Source organism: Dermacentor silvarum, chromosome 2, assembly GCF_013339745.2.
Source record: "Dermacentor silvarum isolate Dsil-2018 chromosome 2, BIME_Dsil_1.4, whole genome shotgun sequence".
Lineage (NCBI taxonomy): Eukaryota > Metazoa > Arthropoda > Arachnida > Ixodida > Ixodidae > Dermacentor > Dermacentor silvarum.
Window position 1 is genome coordinate 164257920 of NC_051155.1, and position 20851 is coordinate 164278770.

Here is a 20851-nt window from a genome sequence, read left to right on the forward strand (position 1 = left end):
TATATGGACAGATCCAGATGTATGAGGTGGCATAGTTTAATAAAAGTTCTTCCCACACATAATCACAGTATGTAGCTCCATTCAGACACCAGGAAATTGCATATCAGCCAGCCGCTGGGGTGTTACTTCTTGAGGGCAGCCATCTTCGCTTCCAGCAAAGCCAAGTTCTTTGTTATGGTCTCGGTGTTCTCTGCAAAATTCTTCTGTGCCTGAAAAATTGAGAGATACACCATGCGCCTGTTCACCACTTACGTTTACAATCGACGGGCACACTGTCAATGATACTGGGCCAGCTGGCATAAAATCCTTGCACAAGTATATATGCGCAGTCTGAGGAACAAATGCCAATATGCTATTTTTCTCCTTCACAAGAAGGGAACCTTTGTTAGACTGCTGTTGCAGGGACAGCAATGCACTCTAGTTTATATATACAGGGTGTTTCAGCGAACACTTTCAAAGTTTATTTAAGGTTGCCTGTGGCAGTAGCACAATTCTAGTTAATGAGCTGGTCTACTCGAAGAGGTGGACATGCACAAGAAATTGAAATGCTTAATCGAATAATTAACAAAAATTCACTAATTAAAATTTTACCTGATGGCCCAAATTGTAGCCATGGAGTTCGCAAGGCGGGTCCACTTGGAATTAATTCTGGGGATGATGCAGGTTTCTAGATATTAATTCCCGAACTTAGCAGAGAAATGCGTTGGTGTCCCAGTAAATTTTGTGCTTCAACGCATAAAGCGACGTTTTCTTAAACTAACTGGAACGCCAATGCATTTCTCCGCAACGTTCGGGAATATCTCGAAACTGGTGTCATCCCGAGAATTCGTTCCAGGTGGATCCGCCATGCGAACTCCACGGCTACAATATGGACCATCAGGTAATTAGTTCAAATTTAATTAGTGAATTTTTCTTAATTATTCAATTAAGCATTTCAATTTCTTGTGCAAGTAATGTCCGTCTCTTCAAGTAGACCAGCTCATGAACTAGAATTGTGCTATCTGCCACAGGCAACTTTAAGAATTTTTGAAAGTGTTCGCTGAAACACACTATATATATTCATATAGACTGTTGAATACCTTGTGGGATTATTATTGGCAGTAGACACCATTTTTAGATGGAAAAAGATATATAGTGAGCAAGCACCGTTGCCACTTTGCTGCAGTGCTTAGCCCTTGTAAGGCTGGACTGCAATTGTCCAATTTTATTACATAGTGTCCTGCCCTTTGCCAACACATCAAAGACTCATGCTGATGTGTGGTGCAATATGGATATGACCACTTCAAGTGCTAATACTGTCTAAAATTCAGTGTTCATGAATTTTTTGCATATACTTTAGCATAAGAGAAACAAATCTTAATTCATCTAGAAATACAGAAGCAGTATTGAGTATTTGATGGTGTACTTGGAAAGGTAGTTTATACCAAGGATAAAAAGAACTAGCAAAGTGACAACATACTAGTGCCACCAGCAACCATGTGGACACCTGTCATCCAGCTCATTGCGTCACGTTCACTTGGTGTATACCAAAATTGGCATGGAAGGGTACGAATATATGACTAACATGACTGATAGGCCATGACATCAATAACATCACATGCTTGTCAGTTCCATCACGATTAACGATAATAAAATCACGTAAGGCGCATACCCGCATTGGATATGCGGGTATGAGCCAGGGACAAGAAGGAAGAAAGCGATTGGATGGGAAGGCCACGATTCCAATAATCAATCACATCTGCTGAGTATATTTTCGACTCTTGCCCCAGAAAATTTATCCGAAGTCCGCTTAGTCTGGGGCCCCGGACATAGTGGAATCTTTTTAAATGAATCAGCTGACTCACTCACTTTGACATCACTAAATGGCCCGGTCATAAATGTTCTTCCTGATTTCTCTTTTATAACAGGAGCTAGATTTACACGCCTTTTAGTGCTGAATTGCCATGACTCGTCCATACTTTCCTCAGACGATTTTCAACATTAAAATTTCGGTGGAACACGAGCAAGTGCCTTTCACGCCAATGTGAGGTGATGCTGTCAAATTTCCGCTGCAGAGTTCCCTGCCTAAATTTTTATCTTCATAGATCTGGTTTATCAATCACTGACCTCTGCTCGTTTTGTTATCAACCGGAAACTATTGACCATTTCTTTCTTTATTGCCACCGCTTCTCCTCCCTCCGTAGAATGTTTCTGTTATTTCCAAGTAGTAATCTGGGTTTGGCACTTACAACGCCAAACATTTTGTCTTTTGGGGCCTGTCGATTAGGCACAAGTCAGGGTTCGATGATCACTGCTGTACACAAATTCATTAAAGCATCCGGAAGGGTACCGACCGTGGGACATATTATTTTATGTTTATTTTTGTAGTTAGTTTTTGATGTATGTTTTGATCATGCAGAATGCATGATCAAAATGCATGCATGATGTAGTTAGTTTTCTCTTAATTTTTTATTTAGTTAGTTTATGTATAGGACCTCTCAAAATCTGTGTTAAGGAGTTGCAAAAATCTTAATTTTGATTGTTCGCCTTTACCCCTTTTGTTCGTTGTTGGGTGTATGTTTTATTTTATCCAGTGTGGCCAATCCCCCTCGTGGGTACGTGCCATGTTTTGAGGCAACAACAACAACATGTGGCGAGTTCCACTGAGGGACAGGCTGCGTTTGACAAACGGCGCCGTGAATGTGCTCGGGAAAGGGCTCTTCGTCGACGTGCCGATTCTAGCATGAGGGCTTCCGAAGCCCAGGCAAAATGTAAGCAAAGAGCCGCGGACCCCGAGGTTCGGGAGTGCGATGTTGAGGCCAAATGACGGCGAAGAGCGGCCAACCATAAGTTTAGGGCAAACAAAGCGGAACGCCTGCGACAGCGTCATCTTGCCACAAGCTTCGCTTACCCCATCTTGGCTCACAAGTGCCCATGTCACAAGGTGGGGCACTTGTGAGCCAAGATGGTATGTAATCTCGATCAAAAGCATACCAAACCAAGGTTGCTCCAAGACCTTTATGCACAGAAAATGTTTCATAAATGCATCAGAACACATGTACTAAGATAACCATTTAACATTTTCAGCACTATTAAGATGCATTAACATAATTCTAATACCTCAAGGTAATTAAATTAAACTTGTATTCAACAGCTTCACTTATGTAGTTCGGAAAATTCATCTCCAGAGATGACTGAATACAACTGCATTCGTTCAATTAAGTGCAACAACTGCATATATTCCTACACTATGAAAGCTTGTTTAATTTGGATTTGCTAGAAGTGAAGAGAATATTCCAAACATCAAAATCTAAAAAAGATATTTCAAATATTTAATAAACAGCTTGCAGTAAACATGTTCTTCCCTTATCCTGGATCTGCAATCACTGAAACCGCTGGATCAGAGAGCTCTCAAACTCACCTCTGCCAAGTTCTTCTCATTGCTCTTGAGCGCTAGCGACAAGTGCTGCTGCACAAGGTCCAGTTGAGAGATTGCCTTGGAAAACTGCAACGCTGCAATGAACCACAATCAAGCTGTAGCCAAGATCCTAGAAAACGCACCATCTACGGCAGGGATCTCGATCGTGGTCCATAAAGCTCTTGTGTAGCCACCATGGTCCTACTGAATATCGACCCCTTTCATCTTTCAAGTTATCTAAACCTCGGGCGAACATATTATTTCTGCACAGAGCAGCTAGGTGCTGTATATACAGGCAGATGCTTGACAAAAGACATCTGCCTTTAGTGCTAGCAACTTCACAGCACTAGGCCAAAATTAAACTATATAGACTCTACAGCACAGCATTTTCTGCTTTCAATGTAGCGCCACCGTCAAACTTGACCCAAACAATTGGGACACATATACAGCGGCTTAACCTTAGCAAACACAAGCTGTAAGAAGCAAACATTGAATGCTTTCGAATGAAAATGCATTAAGCTAGTGCCATTCAAGGCACCCCAACCAGAAATCTCCAGCACCCTCCATAGGAAAAGCAAACGGGTGCTTAAGGCATGTTTGGGTTAGGTTCAGTGGCGACTGTACTTAATCGTGCAACACACAGGACAAAATGCAAGGGGAAAAAAAGCTTATTGGTTTATGACTAAGCAGCAACCTTGCGACAAATTGCAGAAAATGCAACTGGCAGGACACAAGCCTATTTCACTCTGTTGTAAAGGAGTTCGCTCATTGTCACATTCATGATTGACGAGGGATACATGGAACACTTTGTGCCATGTGGAGCCGTGCTTTAATATGCAAAGTGAAGCTGTGAACCATGCTACAATCAGCTGCTGGCAGACATAACAGTACTTATCAAAACAGGTTTGCCAGTTGCTTATTGTAGCACAGTTCCACATGGATAGAGTACATTGCTGCATGTGTCCTACATTAGTCGTGCATCATGTCTGGGTGTTCCGTATAAAATATTGTGCAGATCCCATGCACTGTGGGAATTGATGTTATGTGAAGGATTTTGCAGGCAACTGGCTATGCAGCACTGGGTTTCTGCAAAACGTTAACAGGTTGACCAATGTGTTCGTGCAAATTCAGTATGCGTGTGTGTGTGACGACAGCAGCAAGACGACGATGACTGCATAATTTCTGCAAATGATTGAACTCGTGAACAGCGGCATGGAGGTACGAGAGGAGCAAGAAAAACAAACTAAATGCTCGCAGATGGCAACACGTGATATCACTCGGAGGGCACAAATGGGTGACTTCACGGCGATACTGCAGCACAGCCTAAAACCCGCGTCCTTTTACAACCATTCAGACGAGTGGCGTAGTGCAGCTGCTCGCCTTGGCGGAGCCGTGTTGACGCTGTTATCATGGAATTCGATGCAGCATTGTCGTACTCGGACACCATGTGCACGGGGAAGAGCAGGCCTTGTTTGATTAAGTGGCCTGGTAATGACGTGAAGGTCCGTGAAAGTCTTATAGGAGCTTCATGAGGAGCGAGGAGGTGGCGCTTTGGCGCTCGAAAATCAGTGCTCATGGGAAACTTGCTTTTCAATCTCTGTTTGAACAGATGCAACCACCACCCGTTGTTCTGCTGCTGAGATGCCGGGATCTTCTTACGTGTTGCCACCTGGCTCGAGTGCAGGTAGCTCAAAAGAGTTGGATTACGAAGCTGGAATGACGATGCAATGGCCTTTAAGAGCCTATAGCCATCGGCCCAAGTTAGTCGACAACTTGGTCCGCTGGGTCGGCATAAGAATTGTCATGGTAACAATGTCATGCCATGCAAGCAGGTCATAAATGTGTCATTCTTGTCATCTATGTCATGACATTCATGGGAATCATGTCATGGTTTGATATACAGACATATCATAATATGCATTCATGCCACTCATTTTATGACATGCATGACATGTCAATAATGTCACAGGCATGTCATGACATATATCTAGAATATATTCTAGTTAAATAAGTGCATGTCATGTCGTTCAATCTATTATAGTGATATTTTGACATTCATGGCATATCATGACATGATTGTCATTCATGTCAGGTCCATTTTCTAACAAGTTATGTATCAGGATATCCATGACTGACATGAGGTGATGGCGTGGCGTCATGGTCGTTTCTTTAACTGGTTATGTTTCAGGTTATGCTCATGCATGTTTTGTCATAAACCCTTTAACCGCCAATTTAACTTCACCCATAAGTACGCTACCGCATAATTGTTTGTCTCCGTGACGATTAGTTCAATGATGCCCCAGTCAAAAAATACATGAAACCAGCCGAGAATGTCATTCTCGTCAGTGGGCTGCCGCAACATTCCAGGCACTGCAGAGAAGGGAAACCGCGGAGGCGCAGGTGGCGACTTATCGGTGTTCACGCGCTGCCACACACGTGCACTGCTCAGTGCATCATCTGAAGCAATATCCAGAGTAAAGACAACGTCCGAGTCACACGCGAAAGGCACAAAATGCGGTTTTTCATTGACAACTACCGCCATCTAAGGTTGAAAATTGCAAGCAAAGCAACTGACGACGGTGATACGTCTGGCGATGGAAGGAGTGGAAAATCGGGCCGGACGAGTGTGACTCGTCGTCGGCGATATGGGTACAAACTCGTGTGACGAGTACAGCTCGAGGTTGGCGGCTAAAGGGTTAAAGACACCAAATCTTGAGGCTACAAAAAGCTTGCTGTAGGATTCCTCTGTATGCAAAGACACTCAACATGAAGCGTTATACATGGCAAATGTTTAAAATTTAGCTTAATTCGCTTCCAAAGAGTGCCTAAATTGTTCTTGCGATCGAGACCCATTGCTAGTGCGATTAACACCGACGTCACTATGTTGGAAGCATAACAAAAGTTTGAGTGATGTCATGCCACATTAGAGCGACGTACAATGAGCGGTGACCCACAGCACCGGGCAATCCTAGAGAGCCTCGAGTCTAGAGTGCAGTGAGCCGCATTGGATGCAGAGGTAGAGTTTGAATCAGAGCTGCCTCAGCTAGCCACGACAACTGTCAGCATGGTTTTGTTTGCCTGCACTGGTACAGAACGTGTGTGTGAGAGCAGACGATGCAGTAGTGTGAGCGTCGCAGCTTTGTGGGCCCACGTCACCTATCTTCCTAGACAGTGACGCAACTGTCCAACTCGGCGCCCAGAAACTGAAACCGAAAATTGTTCACATAAATAATGCGATACTAAATTGTTTACCGAGAATATATGAATCTTCAAGTGTGTATCTTGCTTCCTGGAGCAATAAGAAACGTTTGAAACAAAGAATGCGCAATCCCCAAATTTGATGTCTCAACCCCTTTAATGCCATGGCATACATTCATATCCAGGTACATATAGTGTTAAAGAAATGACCACAATGGCATTATGTCATTCATACCATTTATATCGTGGCATGTTCTTCTTTCTGGGGTTTTACGTGCCAACACCAGTTCCGATTATGAGGCACGCTGTAGTGGAGGGCTCCGGATTATCGTGACATGACAAGCATTTGATGTCATGATATGGTATGTGCATGTATGTCTTGTCATTCATGTTATGACACACATGACGTGTCATGAAATCCATATCAGGGTCATGCATGCATGTCAATCATATCTTGATATATAGTATTGTGTTAAGGTGGTAGGCCACACAAAAAAACTGTCTCTTTGAGTGTATCTATCTAGTATCTATCTAGCATACTACGTCGTGATGCTGTTGTGGTTGTTTCTTCAACTGCGTATATATCGAGGTTCGACTGCGTCTCACCCCTGTCACCCATACTCTCTGACGGGTGCAAATAAAGTGCTTTCTCTCTCTAAATCGGAAGCCAGGATTTAAATAACTTAATTCCTGAATAAATATGTCTGATTTAACTTACTCAACTATTTCATGTGCAGAAAATAGTTCATTTTATGTTTTTGCAGGTAATTTGGACCAAACTGCTTTGCAAAATGAGTCGTAAATGCAAAAATAATGCATCAATTTTTGTTGTTCTAGTTCGTTGCACACATCTCTAAGTGAGGAATGAGTGTACAAAATTTTATATCAAAATACTCATTCAAAAAAATTTATCAATCCTTGCGTAGCATGAGGTGGAGCAATATCTTGTTTTCAGAAAAATATACTGAACAAATCTTGAAACCATGCGAAAGATGTCAAAAACAACACAGAGGTCTAAAATGCACCAGATTCATAGCTGGAGCCCTCATGAGATGCACTAGTCTCCTTTTGTTCGTGTGGCCGCTTGGCGACAAAATAAAATGACCAAAGCATTTTGAATAATATTTATATTGTCACGGGACTAATAGTAAAAGTAAATAGGAAAGGTAATAGTAATAGGAAAATAAATAGTACTGATTTTCGGTTTCGCAATACGAGGGCATTGGTGGGAAAACTCACTGAAACTCCCAAACTAATGATGATAGGAGGAGGAGGAACAAACTTCTATTTAAACCAGCAGTTTAGTTGGCTGGGCCTAGGCCTCCCACGTGGGGACATCGAGGTCTTGCCTCTTCGCCGCCTCGCAGGTTTGCTGGATAGCCTAGAGTTGGTCATCAAGGTGGGAGCTGCGCAGGGCGGCGTGCCATCTCGATGAGAGGGTCACGGTATTATTTGTTGGATATTGGTCTTTACATTCCCATAGCATGTGGGGAAGTGATGCTGCCTGAGTCTTACAGATCTTGCAAATGTTACTAGGGTAGGTGTCCGGGTAGATCATGTGGTAACGCGTTAGTGAGGGGTATGTGTTTGTCTGTAACAGGCGAAGGGCGGTTGCCTGTGCTCTGTTTAGCTTGTGATGAGGGATGGGGAAGGTTCTTCTGTTGAGATAGAATGATTTCGTAAGGTCTTTGTAGCTGGTGAGGCGATCGCGTTCCGCGGGTGCACCTGCGCTGTCTCCGGCACGGTTGACAAGGCCTCGTGCTACAGAGTGAGCGACCTCGTTGAGGTTGGTGCGGTGCGGATGTACGTCGCCGGCGTGCGCTGGGAACCAGACGAGAGTGATTTGCTTTTCAAGTGAGTGAGGGGCTTGGTGTAGGATGCGTAGTGCTTGTTTTGAAATACGTACGACCTTTGATGTAATAGGAAGACAATTTCTTTTGCAACATGTTGCTAAATGTTTGGGTATACATAACATGTAAAACACAAAAAATCAATCTCGTGCAAAAAAAACTGACTTTTGAATGTTGCCTACCACCTTGAAGAAACGACCATGACGGCATCATGTCATTCATAACATTTGTGTCATGACATGTCATCCCCTCCCCCATGCCTATTCTGATATATACCCAGTTGAAGAAACAACCACAATGGCATCATGACGTAGGATGCTGGATAGATAAATAGATATGTACACACAAAGCGCCTGAAGTTCACAAAGAATGCGCATTAAAATTACTGCAGGAACAGGTGAATGTGCCCACAGCAGGGGTACTGTTTGTAATGGTTCTGCCCTAGCAACTACAGAGCACACGCAGTTCACTGAAACAATCAAATCTGCAAGATAACTTCCAAGTGCACCATCACTGACCATGTTCGTGCACGCCCTGAAGGCAAACCAGCCGCTCAACAACCTGGTTGAGCGAGTTCCCCATGGCATCTGCTTTCTTCAGCAACTCGTACAGTTCATTGACCTGCACATCAGTGAACATTTGCAATAAACTGCAATGTAAAATAAAATATATAGAATAACATGCTTCCACCACAAGGATATAACATAAAACACTGTGAGGAAGTAGGATGCTTGACAAAATACAAACTACAGTCGAACCTCGATATAACAAATTATTGGATATAACAAAGTAAATCTAAAGATACATGTATAAGGCACTGCAGATGTTAACGTTTTGTAACAAAACAAGAAGAGTGGCACATTTCTGCGACCAGAACGCACCGCTTGCGCTCACGGCCAAAACATAGTGCGCCACTTAGAGGAAGCACAAAAGTGCACAAATAATAGGTGATTTGACGTAGCCTTGCATCCACAAATTGTACTATATGAAGTCATTATCTCGTAGAAAGGGCATCAGATCAAAAAAACTGCACAGCAAAATGTGCACCAGTGAGTCTTCTACGACCACACTACCTGTGTAGCTTCATGCAGCATATAAACTATGTGGCTAACAATGGATACTGTCATGGCACATAAACAAGGCCTAGCTGTAGTATACCTTGCCAGTTTTGTCAATCTCTTCCAGGGCAGTCTTTTTGTCGGCACACTGTTGCATCTTCTGCTGGAGCAGTGACAGCCGTGCTTCCACCTGGTCTAGGTGCGACGATTCAAGCAGGTGCAGCCGTGAACAAAGCAGCTGCGCTATCTCCTATACAAGAAAAAAAAAAAAAAAAGATGGGACGGCTCATCAGCAACTCACAATCTATGTGGCACCTGAAAATGCATACATCTCAGCGAGGCAGACTATCACTATCATATTATATCATATCATATAAAAAGAAGAAAAACAAAACAAAGAAGAGAGATAAGTTAGCTGCTTATAAATACCAGCAGCAGTAAGGGCAATTGCATAATAAGTAGAGCAATTCAAAGACATCACACCAAATGTCACACGTCTAGAAGACTTGGTGGGAAGACTCACACTGAACTCTTCAAGCACCGCTAGCAGGTAGTGACAAGCAAAATAAATAATAATTTATGTGCACCACTCACCGTAAGGCAGTTGCCACTTGTGTGACTCGTAAGCATTGACTGAAAAGAAAAAACAGTCGCAACTGAATGACAGCAAAATGCCTAACGCCTCTCCCTGTCAAAGCAAAATGCCATCAACTTCCATCAAGACTCACCAGGTTCCCTCTAGTTCTGATCTCATAACTAGACTTTTTTTTATACATTCTACCAAAGTGCACCTTAATTTGATGAGGGCAAGTGCTGTGTTTGTTGGTTTTTTATGAATGAATTCACAAAATTTTATTTTTCACAAGTGGCCAGGAGAGAGAGGAAACAGGGGGAAAAGTACACTTCACGCAGCCTTCAGGGGCATAACTGTGTCACCAAACATCACAGCCTGACAGCATGCAGTGTTTCAACAGCAGTACAAACATTATAGGAACATAAGAAAGCTCCTCCACATAAATAGAAAACAAGAAAGACTCTGCAACCCCATTTAGTGACTGTGCTATGCAGTGACAAGACTGAATACGTTCACATACAGCTGTTCCATCTGCTGTTTCAGGCATCATAACTGTTGTCTCCGCTACTGCCAATAAGGACAAGCACAGCTGCACACAGCTATTCAACAAGCCCCAGTCTCTTTGGACTCTGTCAAGCAACGTGATGGCCCCAGCTCTTCATAAAGAGACTTCAGCATGAACCAAGCAATAATTGGCACGCTATAGTTGCAGAGTTTTAGCTCCACCACCCAGTCAAATTAATTTGTTTGATGCCCTAAGATAAAAAATGAAAAGTGCTACAATAGGGTTCAAGCAAGTGATAAGCAAAAGAATTACCAGTTTTTGAGAATCAGTCCCAACCAGGTTCTCCAGCTTCTTGATACGTTCCTCCAAGCCAGCTACCTGCATAACAAAGAATGTCCCATCAAACTCGCCATAGATAAAACACTATGCATATTCCAAAAGAGACCACGTCCAGGGTATGCAATTTTTAATGCGTAAGCATTCTAACGCCTACTTCCCTCAGAAATCTGTCCATCCATCTGTAGTGCTTGACACCATGCGCTCCATAGTTATACATGGGGTCCTATGGGGGTATATTTGGGAATTACTATGTATGACTATGTATGACTACTGAGATTTATGATTGCGAATCTATATAGTAAGTTCTTCAGAAGTACTAAAAGTAATTAAGGTTAACAAAAGACTAATAAAAATATCAATTACGATTAAATTAAGCCTAAATGAAACTAATGAAGGATAGGGGAGCCTAATTGAGATTAGGCTAATCAAGAGTAATTAAGGTTCTATTAATTAGGCCTTGTCAAGAGTAATTAAGGGTACTTAAGCTTAATTAAGCCCAATTTCGACTGATTATCATTAAAATGAGGCCAACCAGGTTTAATTAAGGGTAATTAAGATGACTTAACCAAATTACGATTAATTAAATTTAAGCCAAATCAAGATTAATAAGGGCCATGCAACTTCATTCATATTGCATTACTTAACCCTAATACAGAATAATTACAATTAGATTATTTTCGTCCAATAAAATTCATTCTGTGTAATAAGTTCACCAATTAGGTAATTGCGACAGGTGATTGCAATACTTTCAGCAAATTGCATCACCTTGACGCAGTGTGCCGCGGTATGCGTAACTTGGTCACTCGATCATTCGTTGCATGAGTGGGAGGTGACCGAATGGAAATAATGGTCACACATTATCTGACAAGTCCCACAAGGAATTGACTGCAGTTTACTCACAGTGAAGTGCGAAAAATAGGTATGGACAGAGGGCACAACACATGCGCTACCCATTGTCCGTCTCTGTTTTTCGCGCTTCACTTACAGTATGTCATACCAACAAGGCCGAATTTCCACCCTTCTCAAATTTATTACTGCAGTAATCTTTTTTTTTTTTCCAATTCTCGGAAAATGGGGTTTCCAGAATAAAGCAAGACGCACAACAATGGTGTGTATGGCTACGACTGATGCCAAATGTGAAAAGCTAGCTCCAATTTCTTGTAGCATGGAGGATGAGAGGCCCTGACAGGCCCAGCTGCACTGAAGAAAGTGTGATGAATTATGCGTCTTTTTCACCAAGTAGTTACGGTCAGTCAAACAGCTATGTTTTCACAACAACCATGTCCAAGGTCTCTTAGCTGTGCAGGGACTTCCCTTGACGACCACTGTAAAGCTGATCCAGAGAGCGGAGAAGATGGCAAGAGCCAGCGGAGCCCTGTATTAGGGGCCCCGACCATTAGCGATGCCCCTTCGGGGGCAACACAGAACTCTACTTATTATTCTAATAAAGTTTACCCTACCTATCTACCTACAGCAGTTGGCATGTCTGTGCAGCGTATAATTTATTCGACATCGACACGCCGAATTACAGGCGTCAAAGGCGTCGTGGCCACTCGGGGTGCCATCTCGATTCCAGACGCGACACGCCGATTACGGACCCCGAAGTGTGCGTGTAGTACGGCCACGTGGTAGTGCCGAGTTCGACCTTGGCCCTTGACATTGGGAAAGAGCATAATCTGCGGTTCTTCGTCCATGGTGAAAGGGACGCGGCCAAGATTGTTGGGAGCTAAGAGCCCTGAATTCGGAGAACTCTACATACCGGCAGTTTCCCTACATAGGGAACTAGGGAAAGGAGAGGCTATTTAAGCGCAGGTTTTGGGCCCTGCTGATTAGTCTAGAAGCTGAACCTATGCGCTGCTGAGAAGCCGTTGGGGGGCTAGTGCCGTCCAGTATCGCCTGGGCCGCCTGGCCACGTCGGAACTCCGAGGAACTTGTTGACGTACGAGACGTCAAACCAGCGACTGCAACGAAGCTCACGGTAGTTCACCTCAAGTTAGCTCAACCTGCTTGAGGGAAGTCGTCAGATCTAGACTCCCGGGAACCCCAGCTCAGCAATTCGCATCCACCTCGACAAGATCGGACCGCCAGCCTTCTTCGGGAAAGCTTTGTGCACCGACTTCCACGGTTTATGGACTTGCTGATGCTGCCCGGCAATGCGTATGACACCATTTGTTTTCTTTTGAACTTTGATTTCTTTTGAACTTTGCTTTAGTGAAATACTGTTAAGTGTATTCTTGTATATCTGATCCGCGCCATGTTTCATATGTATATGTTCTGTTAATTGCTCGTATTTATTGGTCTTCATCATTGTGTTAGATTAAGTTCAGGTGTGTTAGTCTGTCTTGTGTTTTTTTTATTATTGTATTTTATTAATCTGTGTGTATTTATCAGCCGATAAATATCTTGTTTTTTTGTTTACTCCCAACTCTGACTCTTTTCACTGTGCTCGCTTGCGTACGGAACGACCAACCAGCTTGTCTACCCCGTCGATTGACTTCGCGCCGACGACGAATCGGGGACAGCTGTGACAGCGTTACACACATTTACCAATATGAGTCTCCTTAGTTCCTGTCAAGTAATCATGTTTTCTTTGATTTATACTATTTTCTTTGTTCATCGCGCTATTTTTTCAAAAACTTTCATCTGTCTAGGAACTTTTGCACATGAAATAGCTAAATGCACCCCTTTCTGTAACACCCATGTTAGGGTAAGTAAATGAAAAGTGTGTTACCTTGATGGTGGTCTGCACTGCGTCCTGAGAAGGCTCAGCAGGTGGCTTCTCTTGGACTTGAGGGGCAGCTGGAGGGGGACCGGTGCGAAGTCGCTCTAACTGGCTCACCAGCGTCCTGCACGCATGGCCAGTTATTAAAATCATGAAGTGGTGACATACTTGCGGCCATGGACACGCGTCACAGCATCAGGTGGGCCCTCACGATGCTAGAGGAGAACACAATGCAATACGTTGGGTTGGGCAGCCATTTGCTCCGTTTTGGTCTGAATGAATCTGTTCAAAACTGAGAGGAATTACACAAATCTGGCCCCATAAATGTCTCAAATATGCGGGATCTTTAAGTCATGAAGCAGTGCATCTCTCATCATCTTGTAATGTGCTGAAGACTACTGATAAACCATTAAAAAATGAAAAGACGGGAACGACGAAGCACAACGTAGTTCCACTCTGGTATGTCCTTTTATTTTAAAATGGTTCGTCATTTGTACTATGTGCATTACAAGATGAGAAAACAGCAAATGGCACAATTTCTCGCTTTACTTGCTCCTCTATTGCAACGTGGTATCCATGTGGCCTCAGCCCTGGCACAAGAGAGACCATTACAAGCCTTGCCTGTGCAGCGTGCCCTGAGGGTCAGAGAGTGCCTGCAGGGTCGGTGCCCCGAGCACGCGCTCCAGGTCCAAGTCCAACAGCATCTTCTGTATAAGCTGTGCCTGCTGCAACAGGTAGGCTGACTCTGTCAGGCCACCCTGGTCTCCTTCTTGGGCACTTTCCTGCACAGCCAATTGCCCATTCACTCGCACTTACAACGAGCACAGTCAGGTTGTGACCAACACGAGATGATTTCTTTTAGGTACAAAAAGAAAGCATGACATTCGAGAGGCATGCAGGCCTGGGCTAGCTAACTGGAACGGTGCAGTAATGAGAAGGAAGGAGCAAACGCACGACACAGCGTGCTATGTGTCGTCTGTTCTTTTATCCTGCTTCCATGCAGCTCTTGCTAAGAAAAATAAAAGTACCAGAGTTAAGATCAGCCACCGTAGATGTTCTCAAACAAACCTACGTGTAGCCTTCAAAGTTTGTGAACACCTGAATAAATGCACAAGATGAAAGCTGTCCATATTCGCCTGCTTGAACTGCCAGAACACACTACGCATCAACATCTCACATAAAAGGGATACCTATGAAAAATGGAACCATCAACTAAATCAACAAGATGCACTTTTCAATTACAGCACAGCCAAATCATTGTGTGCAGCACATGTTTGCACTACAGCTGCTACAGCAGTAGGGCAGCTGTTACAGTTTTCAAGATTCCTCCAAAGCCAACACAAACCCTGTTACATCCTTTTTACCGACAGCATCTCTTACCGAATGAGCATCATACTCGGGAGTGGCGCCAGCATTTTTTTCCTGGAGGGTAAAACATGATTCTACATTTTCTGGGGGGTGCAGCAAAGCACTTCATAACTTGGCACTCTATGGTGCTAGGAAGGGGGCGATGGGGGGGAGGGGGGGGGGGGTGCACAGCTGGATAAAGATGAACTTCGGCAATGGCCATGCGTGACCACTAATGCCATCGTCTGAGGCAGTGACTCCATGAATGCACTTTAAGGAGAGAGCTTTAGCTTGGCCCTTGCCATTCAAGTAAATGGGAAACACAGAAATGCATTCATTAAGCAATCAGGGAAGCAATTAGAATGAAGCTTGTCCACGTTGCATCGTTTTTTTTTTTTTTTTTTTTTTAAAGGAAGCAAGGAATGCTAGCGACTGTCAGGAGCAGATTTGTTTACTTAGGCACTTACATTTTTTTCAAATACTGCTGAAAGTTGTACTTATAAATTAAACAATCAAGCTTAGTCTTAACCTATAACAGTCTTAACAGTCTTAACCTATAAAAAAAATCTTAATTCTGTGTTTGTTTTCAACATCCCTTTGGACTTAGAAGCTATGAAAGTCAGCAGGAAAAATTTCCGTCCCCTTAAGGTAATAACAAAGCATCATGCAAAAAGGCTCACCTTGATGGATTGCACTTCATCGAGCAGCTCGCGGACTTCAAACTGGAGCCGCTGGTACTTCTGTTGCAGGTTTTCAGGCTCCTTGTCCCCAGCCTGAGTAGGTGAAACATGGCCTTCCTTTGACAATTGATTCCTAAATGCGATAATTAACCAATTCAAGCCACAATGGCTCACGCACATTTAAATCAAAATACTTAGAGCGTTATAGAGCAGCCACTATTACAGATGCTTTTCTTTTCTTCCCTTACCACATTTACATTGCATGTAACTGCCTCACCACTCCCCGCCTACATCCTATTCCTTGAAAGAGTTGACTTGCACAACTGAAGAACTTAACATCTTGTATTTAATAACAACGTGAGACTAGGAATTTCCAATATTGACAACAATACTCACTCTCACACGCACACAAATAGCACTTGTTCACTTTGAGGAAACCGAAGGATCTTAATCCCAAAAGCAGGCTCTCATACTGTCACATTTTTCTCCTACAATAATTTTAATATGGAATTAAATACAGAACCTTGTAAGCATTAAAGAAAATGAGAACTCAGCATTTCACTCCTAGTTATTTGCAAGGGAGTCCTGAAGACTCTCCTGGCTCTATGCGATTAGGAACAATTCAGTGGTGTGCTATCAATGGCCCATACTTGTAATTGCAGCACAGAAAGCATTGTTCTGCTGTACCTGACCTTCGCCATGACTTTCCACCAACAATCGTGTCTCCCAATTTTGTTCCAGCAAAGTGAGCCCTGTATGCCCTGATTAACTTACACAGGCACATTAGCCTAGGAGCTTTATTTCAGTGGTGTTTATACAATGGTCATAGGCTAGTTATGTGTTCATGAGAGCACATTTTGTGCAGCCACCTGTAGTTTAATGCATTTTCCACACCTGCCACCATGGCCATGGGTAATGCTTGCTAAGAAACTTCAGGCTAGGCTACACATATACGCACAACCGCTGATGTAGCTTAATTGGTAGAGTACCGCACGTGTTATGCAGAGGCTGTGATTCAGGTCCCATCACTGACAAATTGCATTTTATTCCGTTTTCATTTTATTTGCCTTTATGAGAGAAGTACTCTACTTCCTTTGAACAAAACTCTCCACCATAATTCATTGACAGTTCATGTAAAAGCAAAGTTTATTTTCCCTGTGCTTTCCTAGGATTTAGGTGATATACACGCACAACTCACCATCTCCCATTCACCAGAGGTGACATTGTAGCCTTTCCTCGGCTGCCTTGAGATGCCCTCTGTAAAATCTGTGGAAGTCGAATTCAAGAAAGTTCCAAGTTAGGAAATGGCAACAAACTACGGGCACATTTTCCCCCCCTCTAATTTGATCAAACACAGGCTGCACGTCGCTAGCAAGCAAGTACATCTTATCTGGCAGCTAAAAGTAATAAACAAAACTTTTTTTTTATAAATAAACTGTGGCTTTTTGTGTACAAATCAAGAAATAGACAGACAGGCACACTCACAATGACTTCAGAAATATCCACACCAGAAAAGGGGTTTACCAGTGTGCACTACTCTCAGCACATTGGCAATTTTAGGTCCTTTAAATCAATAAAATTTGTTCATTGATGCGCTTTAAAATGTCAACGCGATAATTTGGCTATGAAGGACACCGTACTGTAAGGCTACAGGTTCAGTTTGGCCACTTTGAGCTATTTTGCAGCATCATCTCAGTATGTGAGTGTTTTTGTACTCTGCTTCCACTGAAATGCAGCCATGGCAGCCAAAAACTGAAACCACACTGCTGTGCTCAGCAGCAGAGTGCCATGGCCACTGTGCCTCCATGACAGATAAATCAATCAAGGGACATAACCGTAAGTAGACTACGCCCTTCACCTCAGAGCATTCTGAATCCGTACTTAAGACCCCGATCATCCAGTTGTACCAAATTGTGTGCCACACCTCTCTACCATCTACATACATGAGCCTCCAGCAATACTGACTGTCTTCAATGGTGATCAAGCATAGCATGTTAAAATAAAGCCCCGTTGCAAATTTTGGCTATATACTGAAAGTTGTAGGGCACCGCCTAGGGAGCATTTTACCACAACAATTTCTCAAGATCGTTAGAGAAGGCAGGAGAAATTGAAATATTGTGTCGCCACACTGTCAAGAGGTGAGCTTCACTACCTACGTAGACACTCCCTCGTCCTGCCTCGACTAGCATCCGCAGGTGACATTCCTTCCCTGTCTTCTCCCATACCAGAGCCAAGGAATCGCATCGCATTTACATCACGAGCCCTGCCTCCTCTCTTTTTTTTTCCTTCCCTTCCTCTTTTTCTTGTGAGGTGCACTCCCAAGGTAATGTGCCATAAATGGTGACATTGTAGACAGTGCAATAATTTAGAGGTATATGTGCATGTGACCTTGACTCTCTGTCTGGAAGTGGGGCTCATTCAAGAGGAAGTGCACGCAGGCTTCTGCGTAAATTTCAGCTGTTTGATGCTTTATAGACAAGATTGCCACCGCGTCACCTACATGCTGTGCTTGTCCCATTGCAAAGCCCAAACCTGGTGAGGGACTCTTTAATAACAAATCAGGCTCATTAATTTAACTTTCTCCAAACCCTAAGACAGAAGTCTCTAAACGTGTACGGCTAAGAAGCGCGCTATCCCATATGCCACAGATAGCGGCTACCAACACAAGACCACTGCAAACAATGTGCAAGGCAAGCTCTAGTTCTATCATAAACATAAATATATTAAATATTTTAGACTAATTGTTCCACCTACTTAAATTAACACATTTGCTTATGAAAGAATTGTTACAGTAGGCCTGGAATACCATGTCAAATATTCCTTTCGTTCACCTTATATCTAAAATCTCAAGTATTCAATGTTTTATGTGTTTTATATTTCTCTCATGAGTATGGGTATTGTTTTGGATAAACATGCTGTTTTGCACAGGAACAACATTGAAACGGGGCAGAATACACACCACATAGAATATAAACTTGCAACTGTGTACTTCAGATTATTTGTTCATACATTTTTATACAAACATGTTTACAAAATGATAAGCAGAAAGAAAGATAAAGGAACAAGTTTCACCCTCAACGTAGGAAAGGCGTCTTGATAGTTTTATCGAGTTAACGATGAACGCACCATAAAGCTGATGTCATCAGACGTGTTAAGAACTGCAAAAATACGCAAAACATGTTACACATTCGCCTTCCTATTACGTCCCCCAAGACCAATTGGTAGTATGATCAGAGGCAGTTTTGCTGTGTTACCTTCATCAATCTAATTTCTTTAGAAAAATTGACTATTGAGGGCGTGCTTACGTGTTCTCCTGCACATGCATTTGCCTCTGTGTTGTTGTGCCATAGCACGTGCCAAGCCTATCATCGAGGCGACAGGAACTCCGATTTATCTGCGTCGAATGGATTCGTCGCGGGTAACTGCAAGCAGCACCTGCCATCATCGCCACCCGTCCCTCTGGGTCCTGTCGACGAGTTGCCAAGGGGACGCGACGACACAATACGACGCGGGTGCGTCAGCAGCCGCCCCGTCTGGGCCCTGTCAACGAGGAGTTGCCGCCAAGGGGATTTAAGTAAGAACCAGCCCATTGTTAAGCCAGAGGGTCGCCACCGGCCGCCCCGTCGGTCCGGTGCGCTCTTACTGCTTTTACCAACTATCAGCAGCTAATGGCAGCTATTACCAGTTATTACCTGCTATATCTGTATATATTTGTACATAATGTATAAAGCTTTCATCTCCTCTTCGGCTGCTTCAAGACTCCCGCCTCTCGTCCTCGACCCCGAGTCACAATAGTGTGGTGTGTGTTCCATTCTGTTTCAAAGTTGTTCCTGAGCAAAACAGCACGTTTATCCAAACCAGTATATAAACAAGCTCTACATGCATACGCACATGCATTTATTTTCAATGATTTGCTACAACTATTGAAAGCTCACCATAAGCTGCAGTAAAGTGGCGTTTTCTTTTTCTCTCTCTTTGTTTATTTTAACAAAGCTTAAAACACAAATCATATTCTTACAAGAGCTGTCATAGCAGCCAAATGAATTAGTAGTAGTAGTAAGTGGTTCGTATGGAAAAGGAAAGGTTGGATTAAATGTTCAAATGAATGGCAACTTTTCCTTTCCCGAGTGCTACTGTACCCTATGGACTTCCGCCGAACTCATTTGGTTAAACGTTCACACTGAAGCAAGTGGCAAGTTTTAAGTTAGAATCTAGTACGAACTCACCAACGGTCGAAGCGTCCACCATACAATCCTTGAACTTGTCATAAGCTTCTGTCAAGGTAACCGTCAGCGTGTTAACACTGTCGGATTGGTCCTAAAAGAATAAAAGTAAGCGAATATTGAGGTGCCAACGTCGAAACTGAAGTCCACATTACTGCTCAACACCATAAGTAAAGCTAGTATACTCTTAAAAAAAAAAAAAAAAAAAAAAAGTTAAAGTAGGCCACAATAACTACGGTGTAGTTTTAGCACAGCGATACGCTTAGTCTGTTTGTACCTGAGGGCAATACCTAGTTTAGTTACTTAAGGAAACTAAACACAACACCAAACACAGTATTTGATGAGAAATCGCGGAGGACCCAGTGGCTTCGCCGCAAGTTTAACTCACCACGCCCACGTCCGAAATCAATTGGTCCGACTCCGGCAGGTCTTCTGTCTCGTAAATATCCGGCTGCTCGTACGCCTGATGAACAAAAAACAGTGATCGGCGCGCTGAGTTTTCCAAACTGCAAGGGTGTCCGGCTAAGGCCCCTTAGCATCAAAACAATCCATCGCTTCCAGGCAACATCTGTCGCAGTTTCACGCACACTCACGGAAACAGTGAAAACAACGCAGCTTTAATAGGTCTACTTACTATTCCCGGAAGATCAGCGTACTTCGGATTTGCCATTTCGGGTGAGCCTGTCGAGGGTCTAGAAAAACGCACAGAATGAATTACCTGTCACTTAAATTTACTGTACATGTAATTATTGATAGCAAACCCATACAAATCGAAACGTACTGGCTCCGGTTTGGCTAGCATTGGACTATGTTTGTCTTTTTAATGAGCCGCATCGGCCATGACGTGTAATGAGCGAATATCAAACATTTAGTTCTAAAACTTATAGCGTAATTCAATATTTATGTAAATCTAGTTGTGTAAAATAATTTACACAATTGCAAAATAATAACAAAAAGC

The 20851-nt window shown here is 43.1% G+C and overlaps 1 protein-coding gene across 1 annotated transcript; it reads right to left on the reverse strand.

The window, feature by feature from the left end:
• Nucleotides 1–20: 20 nt before the first annotated feature.
• LOC119442027 (dynactin subunit 2) lies at nt 21–20683 on the reverse strand. The gene is made up of 13 exons (XM_037706741.2): nt 20528–20683; nt 20282–20356; nt 19897–19987; nt 16869–16936; nt 15671–15763; nt 14265–14425; nt 13653–13767; nt 10895–10960; nt 10098–10136; nt 9604–9753; nt 8964–9066; nt 3401–3492; nt 21–209 (listed from the first exon to the last, which is right to left on the reverse strand). Exons 1-13 carry the CDS (start codon nt 20561–20563, stop codon nt 123–125), a joined length of 1176 nt encoding a protein of 391 aa, XP_037562669.1. The 5' UTR covers nt 20564–20683; the 3' UTR covers nt 21–122.
• Nucleotides 20684–20851: the final 168 nt, after the last annotated feature.

Excerpts from the sequence above, each read along its gene's own strand:
- LOC119442027 (XM_037706741.2), bottom strand. The coding sequence starts at position 20,563 with ATGGCAAATCCGAAGTACGCTGATCTTCCGGGAATA. Across the intron at positions 20,357-20,527 it reads ACGCTGATCTTCCGGGAATA|GCGTACGAGCAGCCGGATAT; the intron begins GTAAGTAGACCT and ends TTTGTTCATCAG. Across the intron at positions 3,493-8,963 it reads TCAGGGCGTGCACGAACATG|CGTTGCAGTTTTCCAAGGCA; the intron begins GTCAGTGATGGT and ends GGTTCATTGCAG.